This window comes from Labeo rohita, unplaced genomic scaffold, assembly GCF_022985175.1.
Source record: "Labeo rohita strain BAU-BD-2019 unplaced genomic scaffold, IGBB_LRoh.1.0 scaffold_342, whole genome shotgun sequence".
Classification (NCBI taxonomy): Eukaryota; Metazoa; Chordata; class Actinopteri; order Cypriniformes; family Cyprinidae; genus Labeo; species Labeo rohita.
Window position 1 is genome coordinate 65,102 of NW_026129260.1, and position 12,361 is coordinate 77,462.

At 34.7% G+C, this 12,361-nt stretch overlaps 1 protein-coding gene across 1 annotated transcript; it reads right to left on the bottom strand.

Moving 5' to 3' along the window:
• Positions 1–296: 296 nt before the first annotated feature.
• LOC127160391 (Fc receptor-like protein 2) lies at positions 297–12,352 on the bottom strand. Its single transcript, XM_051103031.1, has 11 exons — positions 12,169–12,352; positions 11,725–11,997; positions 7,568–7,828; positions 7,110–7,382; positions 6,857–6,970; positions 6,385–6,486; positions 6,131–6,187; positions 5,843–5,929; positions 5,531–5,590; positions 5,331–5,362; positions 297–357 (listed from the first exon to the last, which is right to left on the bottom strand). The coding sequence occupies exons 1-11, from the start codon at positions 12,350–12,352 to the stop codon at positions 328–330; spliced, it is 1,473 nt and encodes a 490-aa protein (XP_050958988.1). The 3' UTR covers positions 297–327.
• Positions 12,353–12,361: the final 9 nt, after the last annotated feature.

Below are 12,361 nucleotides of genomic sequence, written 5' to 3' on the forward strand. Positions count from 1 at the left end.
ATGAGTGTAGGTGCGACATGTGAACGGCCCATTTATCATGATAAAACCGTATATAAGCTAGCGTAAGCAACCGCTTAATAACAACGTATCTAAAAGTTTGAGACAGCAACAGCAAGTCTACCATTAAAAGCTGTGCTTGCACAAGTTCTGCACGATCTTCTTCACTAATATCCTCTGTGTCTCATTCGGTCTCAAACTGATAAGCAATATAGATGACGCCATTGTTTACAATACAACCGGAGCACATGCCGCTGATGAGGGGCGGGGCGTTTAGATGCACACTAGAGGCGGTTTAGCCAATCACAACACACTCGGCCAGCTAACCAATCAGAGCCCATTCTGAACTTCTGAGAGGTCCTTCACAGAAAAAAAAAAGACAAAAGAAAAAAATATCAGCATAATATCTTTAAATATCTTTAAAATATTAGCAATTTATATCAGTGGAAATGAGGTGATGGCCGTAATACTACTATTGTTCAGGATAACAAATCATTTTACTTTTCAAAGTTGTAAAATCTGCAGACTGTAATCACAGACATCCTTCATGATAACATGACAATAATCAGGGTTAAACAAATGAGACAATAACTGAGTAGACCATTACTGTTTCTTCTTATATTTAAGTTTTCAAAGCAAAAACATTGCACAGATATTTTGGTACATTAATATTCTCAACATAGATGTTTTTCCTGAACGCAGAAGTCAGGCTGAATTTTAATCTGATGGATGCTTTGCATTTCCGGTCTCCAGTGTTTCTAGTCAAATGAGTGTATATTCTGAGTAGATAATCTAATGTTAAACCTATTAAAATGTTTTTTTAAAAAGCACATGCCTCCATAGCGACATCACTTAGCAATGTTGCAATGACCGTCATTTGTCAGTGCCTCACTCCTCAAAGTTTAATAGATGACACGAAGCTGCCGACGTTGGCTGCATTAAAAACAGATGGGCGCTATTTGAATTGGTTCCCATGGAGAGGTTTACTCAGGAAAAAGGTCTATAATAAACAATACAGAAGTAATTTTTATGAAGAATATATGTTATAATATTGTTTAAATTCCACATCAGGTCGTTTTTTTTTTTCTTTTTTTTTTTGAACAGTGAACACAAGCCTTCTTTCTAGGACAACCAATTATTCAAACTCATACTGCACCCTAGTAACATAAGTTATATCGTCTGGAATGAAAAGATACATTTTGAAATAATAATAATAATACATAACTGAGAATATTCTGAATGTTTGATATAACTTTTCTTAGCAAAGGATATTTAAGTAAAATAACAAAAAAATAACAGTTTACAACCATTCAAAAATTTTGGGTCAGTAAGCGCTTTATATTTGTGATATTTTTAAGTGTTTATTTGAAACATTACAAGTGTCACAAGTGTAGTATATATGTGTGTATATACATAATAATATTTATATTATTAATAATTGATATTAATAATTGATATATAAAATATATCAAGAGTTCAGATGCAAATCCAGCTAAAAGCCATCTTGGTCAAAAATAAGATAAAGGTACTGAGTGAATGCTCTTGACACATATTATACCTCCATCAAATACTTTTTCTTCAAACTCGTTAAAATACCAGCCTCAGCCCAATCAGAAGTACCAGTACTAACATTCTATACATCTGATCCTGATAAAAATGGATTTTTTAAAGAAAGACGTCAGATGGATTTAGCTGGTTTTGCATCTGAACTCTTCATATATATATATATATATATATATATATATATATATATATAAATATATAGCTAAATATATAGCTGGTCGAGCATTTCTTTCTGGCTACTTTGTATAGGTTTCTATGTTTTATATATATATATATATATATATATATATGCAAAGGCCTTTAAATGGTCTCTCAGTCTAGTTCCGTAGGCTACACAATCATGAGGAAGACTGCTGATTTGACAGTTGTCCAAAAGATGACCATTGACACCTTGCACAAGGAGGGCAAGACACAAAAGGTCATTGCAAAAGAGGCTGGCTGTTCACAGAGCTCTGTGTCCAAGTACATTACAGTTTTTTTTTCAGTTGCTAACATCCTTTTGTCCAATCTGTAGTCACGTTTTCAAAACTCTAAACACAATTAGCACAACATCCGTCTGTTGTGACCATACCATTAACACAATTTGTGTTGTTTTCACACAATATGCAATCAATTATTATGTTTCTAAAATGCTTACATTTTCTTTTCATACAATGCTTACCCAAAACCAAAATCATGGATCTTTTTAGTCTTATTTACAAATGCTTAAACACAGCATGTCAGAAATGAAGACCTAATGTTCCAAACCTTAAATACAGTATTAAGCTTCTACTTCTGCAACAACAACAGCTTGAAAGTATTGAAAAAAATTCTCTCTATATAAAATACTGTAACAACTGATTAGCACCTTTAAGTAACAAGATCACTGAAATATTTAGAAAGCTGATTCCATTCTCAGTTTGAGGAATAGTCAGGTGTTGAAGCTCTTTCCATTACATCAACAAAACAGAGTAAAAAAGACCTCTGTGATTTGGTTTTGTGTATGTAGAACAACACAAAAAATCTGAGAGAGAGAAAAAAATAATGCCTGGCAGAGGGAAAGGAGTAGTTCAGAAAAACAGGAGAAGAGGTAGGAGAAAGGAGTAAGAATGTGTTTGACTGTGCATTTTTATGTTTGTTTGTTTTTTTCCACCTGTACACATGTGAAACCTATGAAAGCTTATTTCTGCCATAGAATATAAAGGGTAATTTGACTTTTGTATCTCACAATTCAGATTTTTTTTTGTTGTTGTTTTTTTGAATATACAGTATCTCTAATTCTGATAAAGTCTGAATTGCAAGATGTAAACTCACAATTCCAGTAGAAGTCTGAATTGTGAGATCAAAAGATTACTGTTTTTATTTTATTTTTCTTATACTGTGACGGAAACAAGTTTGCATAGTAACCAAAGGCCATGTATGTTGGATTTTCTCTTTTACATTCTATAAAGTGATTCATTGACTTATTGAGCTGTATGTTGCCAAGAACAAACACATTCAACACTTAAAAATGTTAAACGGGTTTCAGTTGAAGGTAAACTAAAAGCTAAATTACAGAAAAAAATATACATTTTTTATTTTATTGTCTATTATATGCAGGTAGAACTGAAACATGACAAGCAATGCAGTTTTTGTAAAGCCATCAATTGTTAGTATTTTGACAGTCACTGTGCTATGATTGATTATATGTTTCTGTTGGATAGAAACTAGTGGCAATGTTTTGACTGAATGACTCTATTTTGAATCAGGTTTGCTGTGTTTTAAAATAATAAGTATATGTAGAAAAGGGTATTCAGCATTTTGAAATGTAGAGTTTGTATTCATTTAACAAAATGTGGTTTTGGCCACAAAATGAACTATTTGGCTAATTGTGTGATGTAGGTGTGTTGCTGTGTAAAGAGTTTAGAAAAAGTACTTTAAGTATTGGTAAATGCTTGTTAGCAATTGAAAAAAACTGTAATAGAGAGGCGAAGGGAAGGAAAAGATGTGGTAGAAAAAAGTGTACAAGCAATAGGGATAACCGCACCCTGGAGAGAATTGTGAAACAAAACCCATTCAAAAATGTGGGGGAGATTCACAAAGAGTGGACTGCAGCTGGAGTCAGTGCTTCAAGAACCACTACGCACAGACGTATGCAAGACATGGGTTTCAGCTGTCACATTCCTTGTGTCAAGCCACTCTTGAACAACAGACAGCGTCAGAAGTGTCTCGCCTGGGCTAAAGACAAAAAGGACTGGACTGCTGCTGAGTGGTCCAAAGTTATGTTCTCTGATGAAAGTAAATTTTGCATTTCCTTTGGAAATCAGGGTCCCAGAGTCTGGAGGAAGACAGGACAGGCACAGAATTCATGCCGCTTGAGGTCCAGCGTAAAGTTTCCACAGTCAGTGATGGTTTGGGGTGCCATGTCATCTGCTGGTGTTGGTCCACTGTGTTTTCTGAGGTCCAAGGTCAACGCAGCTGTATACCAGGACGTTTTAGAGCACTTCATGCTTCCTGCTGCTGACCAACTTTATGGAGATGCAGATTTCATTTTCCAGCAGGACTTGGCTACCAGTACCTGGTTTAATGACCATGGTATCCCTGTTCTTAATTGGCCAGCAAACTCGCCTGACCTTAACCTCATAGAAAATCTATGGGGTATTGTGAAGAGGAAGATGCGATACGCCAGACCCAACAATGCAGAAGAGCTGAAGGCCACTATCAGAGCAACCTGGGCTCTCATAACACCTGAGCAGTGCCACAGACTGATCGACTCCATGCCACGCCGCATTGCTGCAGTAATTCAGGCAAAAGGAGCCTCAACTAAGTATTGAGTGCTGTACATGCTCATACTTTTCATGTTCGTACTTTTCAGTTGGACAAGATTTCTAAAAATCCTTTCTTTGTATTGGTCTTAAGTAATATTCTAATTTTCTGAGATACTGAATTTGAGGTTTTCATTAGTTGTCAGTTATAATCATCAAAATTAAAAGAAATAAACACTTGAAATATATCAGTCTGTGTGGAATGAATGTATACATTATACAAGTTTCACTTGTTGAATGGAATTAGTGAAATAAATCAACTTTTTGAAGATATTCTAATTATATGACCAGCACCTGTATGTATGTGTGTGTATTATTATTATTATTATTAATGTCTTTTTTTTTAACTGACCCCAAGGTTTTGAATGGTAGTGTACATTCAATAATTTTTATTACACTCAAACTACTAAAACATAAACCACAAATAGGTTAAGATAAACAAGCAAGCTATTACTTTGACTAATCAATTTCCATGTTTTTTTTTTTTTTTTTTTTTTTTTTTTACAGAGTTGTTTTTAAAATCTAAAAGCCTGCATATTCAGAGAGTTAAGGCTTTCTGTCCAATAAAATATGTTACAGTTTGACATAGCTAGATATATATTTTCCAAATAAAAATATACAAATGTATTTTTACTATACATTTACATTTAAAGATAACTTTTCCAGACATGGAAATTTTAAAACTCCTTAATATTTCCAGTTTTTCCAGGAAAAGGAAAATTGTTCACTTACTTAGAAAATCAGAACAGAAATGCAAAACTAAACTATAATATATATATTTTTTTCCCAATGTATAATCAAATATTAGCATGCAAACTTTCTGAAGAACATGGTAGTTTGAATCACTAATACCAAATACTGATGAATCTATTGCCATCACATGCTCAATATCACAATATTATCACAAGATTATAAATGATTGATGATGACTGAAACTCATCAGTATCCTGGGATTGAAAGTTTCTCCTCTTGGTATTTTTAATTCACCTGAGCATGTATCACATCACTAGATCCAGCACCTGAAAATACAGAAAATAATTTTAAAATGTTTTATTTTTATATACAGTATTTCAGTTTATTCTTCAATTCATGATTGTGGTTTTTAAATGTAGTTTTTTGTTTTTGTTTTTGTTTTTTGTTTTGTTTTTTTCTTGTAAATTTTGATTGATGTTTATATTTTAACTCACCTTGATCTGTTTGCAGCATGAGTTTGGAGTAAAAGCAGTCAGGACTCTCAGTTTTATTCTCTAAAAGATGACAACAGTTAATATCATTAGCACCTACTGTATGTCCAACAGTCATATGAAATATCAATATATTTATAAAATCGCTACAGCTAAGGTATGTTATTCAGCAATCTGTTTTAATTCTACATATATATTATATTTTAAATTGACAACAAGATAACCACAAACAGATGTTTTGAACAATAATGTGGTAATTTCTGCTACTGTGATGATCATAAAATCATAAGAGCAGAGACTTTTGTTTCAGTTTACCTTTGTTTTCTTTCTTTTTCTTCTGTTTCTTTGTAGATTCCAATTCAATCTCAGCATAGATGTGTTCAGTAGACTCACTTACACTGTCTACAATGAGCAATAGAAAAAGAAAAAGACACATTTACAAAATAATAATAATAATAAATAAATACATACATACATACATACATACATACATACATAGAAGATGGATTGATTTCCACTTTCTCTACAATGAAACTTCTTATCATGATGCCAAAAAATATAATTATATAATCATATTTAATCATTTTAAATGACGTCATTTACCTGTTCTTATGTCTTTATTGGCAGCTGCATCAACAGATTCATAAATATGAGCAGTTCCTGTGATGAATTAATACATTAATTAATATCCTGTTTGTCAAACACACAAATACCATGTTAAACTTTAGAAGAGTGAAAAATTATTTAGTTGTCTGATCCATTCTGTTAATAAAAGTTATCCATAAGTGTCTTCCATCTCAGATTGTGAAGATTTATGGATATTTAATATTATTTATGGGTAATGTGTAAAGACTGACCAGACAGCAGTGTGTTGTATCCGGCTTCACTGTGTTTCTGGTCTGATGTCTGACTGTTGTTCTGTTGTTGACTGACAGTAGAGGGAGACTGAGATCTTCCACCTACACAAACATGACGTTTTATTGCCATCTGTGGATCCAGGAATAACCTTTAACTTCAGTGGAACCTTTTCAGTCCACAAAAAGCACTTAATAGTGGAGAAAATATTCTTTAGATTTTTAAAATGTTCTTCACACTAAGAAAGAGAAAGGTCTTCTTTTCATTGCTGTGAAAACACCCTTTTAGAGCGTTTATTTTGAAGAGTTCATCTTAAAACTGACCAGACACCTTAAAATCAACTGACATAACAGCTTTACCAGGTTGGGAGACTAGTTAAGACCAGAAAACTATCATAGGTTGTTGTGGTATAGGAGATCAAGGTTTAGGAACAGAGCTAGTGTTTGCCAATACGTCATGGAAAATTAATTTAACCTTTGTTGTTTCTGTAGCGCCACAGCAGGATCAAGAAGACAATGATCAAAACTGAGACAGTCAGTCCTGCAGTCACTCCAGTTATTATGGGTTTGAGACCATCAGATCTTGAGTCTGCAGAAGTTGAGATATATTTTTACATTTAGATTAGCGCTATAAAGTGTACATAAACATTTCTGTAGTGTTTAAATCATTAATATTATGTTAAATATATGTTTGGTTTGTGTGTGTATGAAGAGATGATCAAACTCACCTGATACTGTCAGTGTAACTGCATCACTCATTTGTGACCAGCGTGATCCTTCTGTCTCTGATCCATTACAGGAGTATTTACCTGCGTTAGACTCATTCACAGAACTGAATGTGAGTTCCTGTCGATCACTGAAAACACTGGTTGAACCTTCTTTATACCAGCTGTAGCTCCAGCTAGTGACTCCTTCACCATATATGTCACATCTGAGAGTGACTGTGTCTCCTCTGAATACATGTTGAGCAGGTTTAATGGTCACTTTGGGTTTTGGTCTTTCTGTACAATGACAACAATTCACAATGAAAATAATGTGCTGTTTTTATTGTATTAACACAGTTACTTGATTGTAAAACACATGCTAAATCAGATTAACCTGAAATGTTACCTGTAGTGCTTATTCAGTGTTTTATGAAATTATATGTGCATTATTATATGTGCAAAAAAATAAAATAAATACTTGCCGTATATTGTCACTATTACTGGTTTACTGTAACCTGTGTAATATCCTCCTCTTCGTGCTCTGCACCTGTACTCTCCTCCATCAGAGACTTTCACAGAATTGATTGTTTTAGTTGCAGCTCCAGTAGATTCACGGTTTGAGTCTTTTGTCCAGAGAAACTCCCATCCATTGTGTGACTGAATCATCTCACATCTCAGAGTAACTGAGTCTCCAGTGAACAGTGAATACCGTGGCACAGCAGTCAGAATAGGTGTAGGAAAATCTGTCAGTATAAAAGATGGATTATAAGTTATAAAATTTTTCCGGCAGAAGATCTTGTCTTCTGGTAAATTATTAATATAAAGATCAGAAAAATGTTAAATCTCACATGGCAGTTTTGAGGCTTTATTAATGTAAGCACCCACATAGCTGATGATCCAGATTTTTAATCAAACCTGAAAAACTTCTGTCACTTTCTCCCCAGGACCACCCCTAACCTAAATCCACAGACTCACTCAGCAGAAGAACACCCGCAAATTTGTACGTTTTCAGTGATGGGGTTAGGTGTAGGGCATTCGTACAAATTCATATGTATTGTGCAACTCGTAAAATACATACACTTTAGCTAAAATTGTATGAATTTATATAAGTGAGGTTGTATGAATTCGCATGAATTAGCCACCTTGTAAAATATGTACGAATTGCTGTGAGATTGGGCTGAACATACATGCACTTAGATCACACCTGAACAGAACATTCAGAACAACAGAACACTCTTCAGACTTGATACAGTATGTTAATTTCACAGACAATGCAAGAAATAAAAGCTGCAAGTAGCAAATACAGGAACAAATTAGCTTAACATTCTCATGACACAATGAAAAGACTTCACAAGAATTCACAAGTTCACCTGCCCATTCAGTCCTGCTAGATAATGGTAAATGAACTTGGCTTGCTGTCCCCGAAGGAGGCTCAAACAAGAGGCTCAAAGTTAGAACCTCCGAAAAAGGCTTATTGAGGACAACAATCGACCGTAAGTAATAAAGAGGTATAAAAGAGAAGATCACTGCTACTGCAAATTAATCAAAGTAATCTTTTGCTAGTAGATCATTTGTTAGTGAGTACACCTTCTAGGGCTGTGACGTGATCTTGCAACAATAAAATATGATATTTCTCGTTGAGATGAAAATGAGATGAGGTCTGAGGGTGAAATTAAAATAGAAGATGTCACCGCTATGGTGTTGTTTTGCTTTTATATAGAAATAACAAAACATTTAATTCAGTTCCACTTCAATTCTAAACTGAAAGAGTCTGCTCTGCTCATCCAGCACGAGCTGCAGAGTCGCACACAGTGCAGCAGGAATCAGAGTTCACTGATCACATGACAAGAGTGAGGTAAGATGACTGATAAGACCATTCTTTGGGCAACAGAGACTTGTCGTCCGACAAATGTTTCATCTTACAGAATGCACAAGAGTGAATTTGAAAGCGAATGTAAAATGTGAGTGTGCATTAAAAAATGATTTAAATTCCCTGCATTTTGAAAGCAGCTCTCTCATACAACATCTCCCAGAATCAAACCTATCTTTGGCTGATTGTGTAGTTGTAGTCATTTCTTCACTCTGTATCATGCTTGAAGAAAAAAATCTCTATTTGCATTTTGAATATTAAGAGAGAGTATTTCATGTACAGTTCTAAGGTCTGAAGAGACTCATGTGAAATCATGCAGGAGAGAAGCAGTCAGTTGAGTTGGCAAAACCTTTTACAGAGCTTGGATATAATAGTCTTTTACTGCATATGATAATTCATACTCAGCAAGTAGAACTGAAATGACATTCACAAGATGATTAAAAATTTCAAATGCACCTGCAGACTATTTTCCAGTCATGTAGTTTGCCATTGAGGATATTTTAAAAATACTGTGTAAAAATCTCATCTCATTCTCTTTTTGAAATTGTCACGCTCATAAGACGGAGCAATCATGAGCTCTGCCAGAGGACACTCCATCCCTTACCATTTACACTCACCCCTGACTCCATTTCCCAGGTTCCCTCTGTCTAGGAACTCATTATCAGCTATTACCTGTTTCATATCAGAAGGACTATAAAGGGACTCTACAGAGCGGTTTCCCTTGTTTCTGACCTTGCCTGTGTTGTGACCTTGGACTGTATGATTATTTTTTTTTTTTTTTTTTTATCATTTGCTGCCTTCCCTGACCTGCGTCTGTTTATTGTTTTGACTCTGCCTGTTGTGTCTACACCTCTTATTAAAGCTTGCATTTGGATTCTCTACTCCGTAGCAACTCTCTTCCATAACAGAAATCTCATGTCGTGTCTCATCTCGTGAGCTAAGTGTCTTGTCTCAGGTGAGTGAATTCTAACTTAAACACCTCTGATTGGCCATTGTGTTCAAGAAATCAACAGAAATGTTTGTGAATTGGCTACATACATTTGAGGCAGCATCACTGTAGATTTGGGCCTGTATGACAATATAAATGACAGCTCCATAACCCTTTTATTTAAAGGATTCATTTACTTTCTGTAGACCTGTAGCAGTTTCAGTAACGTCAAAATGTGGTGTGCAGTAGTGAGCAGTGGATGGAGTCGGTCCTGATTGTGAACTCAGATAAAGAGCATACAACTGAGCTTTGGTTTGAGAAAATTGAATGTTTGTGGCAGCAAGAGTGTGATACAACCTGTTAACTGTCCATTTTGTTATATCAGGGGTAGGAGATTATCTGGATGGAATCTGATGAGCTGGAGCGTGTGGTACAGGAACCAGAGTTAGGAGAAACTGGAGTCGACTCAGTGACAGAAACGATTCAGTGGAACAGGAAAATTACTCATTGAAAGGTAAAAGCAGGAGTTCATCAGGGTGGAACATGTTTTACAGAATAGGGCAGAGCAGTGCTGGAAGAATTGTCACTGGGCGACACAATGACTGCTGCTTATATACACTCCTGGGGCCTCATTTATAAAAATATTTTTTATAAATCATCCTAAATTTGTTCTAAGATCATTTCTCAAAAGAAAGACATTTATGGAGCGAATCACAGAAACAAACCAAAACTCAGCATAGCTTACTTTATTTTTTCAGTTCCATGATCACACAAAAGCACAAAGCAAACACAGGACAACACTGCACATCTCAAAGCATGCAAAACAGAACAACAAACAAACAAACAAATAAATCAACAAATAAATACAGTTACATGAAAAGCTTTAGAATTTTTATTTTTTTATAAGTGATCTCATATTAGAAAGGGTTTCAAAGTATATTTTAAGATCAGTTTTACAAAAGGTAATATATGATGGTTTCTTTTGAATTATTTTTGACTCATGAATATAAAACTTTTAAATAATTAACAAGATTAATAATGTAAATCTGTTCATCAAAAAAAGATGGATTTTTTTTAACAAAAATATCATGAGGTTCAAAATGAAGGGTTTTGTTTATTTTTGTTTTATGTCTATTATAAAGTCAACTCAACATGAAAGAAAAGGCCAATGGAAAAATAAATGTTCAATATCTTCACTAGATGTGTTACAAAAGTTACCTGCTAACAGTATACGTCTGCCCAGACATTGACGTGCTTTAAGCACTTTTCCAAGCAAAAAATTGTGTTTATAAATATGAACATTCCCGTGGCACAGTCTGAGATCAAATTTGTGCGTACACATATAAATGTGGCCCCTGGAATACTCTCTCTGACCATCTAAGGACCCCACAGACTGTCGATGCTTTTAAACTTGGCCTCAAAACCTACTTTTTTAATGATTCTTAACATGTTTTTGTTTTTAATCTGTAGCACTTTGGGATTCTGTGTGGATATAAAGTTATAAATAAAATGTATTATTATTATTACTCCTAGCCATGATTGACAGGACTGAATGATTAGGCTCCTCCCAAAACTGTTTATAACTTCATCAAACTGTGCAGATACCACAGTTTACATAATCATTTAAATGATAGTGATGGATAAATTGGTATCATTTCTGACCAGTAGGGGGTGCTGTCACTAAATCTAGTATCTATCCACCCAACTTTTGTGAGACTTGGTTTGGAAATCATGTGAGGAAATGTTGGTTTTAAAAGCACTGCATAATGTGAAGGAAAAGAAGCAAATCACTCTTAAATAACATGTTAAACATCTGTGTATGAAGAGATGATCAAACTCACCTGATACTGTCAGTGTAACTGCATCACTCATTTGTGACCAGCGTGATCCTTCTGTCTCTGATCCTTTACAGGAGTATTTACCTGCGTCAGACTCATTCACAGAACTGAATGTGTGTTCCTGTTGATCACTAAAAACACTGGCTGAACCTTCTTTATACCAGCTGTAGCTCCAGCTAGTGACTCCTTCACCATATATGTCACATCTGAGAGTGACTGTGTCTCCTCTGAATACATGTTGAGCAGGTTTAATGGTCACTTTAGATTTTGGTCTTTCTGCACAATGAGAACAATTCACAATGAAAATAGTGCTGTTTTTATTGTATTAATACATTTACTTGATGGTAAAACACATGCTAAATGAAATTAGACTAACATGTTGTTGCCTATAGTATTTCGGTGTTTTATTAAATTACATATGAATTATATAACTAAATAAATACTTGCCTTGTATTGTCACTATTACTGGTTTACTGTAACCTGTGTAATATCTTCCTCTTCGTGCTCTGCACTTGTACTCTCCTCCATCAGAGACTTTCACAGAATTGATTGTTTTAGTTGCAGCTCCAGTAGATTCACGGTTTGAGTCTTTTCTCCAGAGAAACTCCCATCCATTGTGTGACTGAATCATCTCACATCT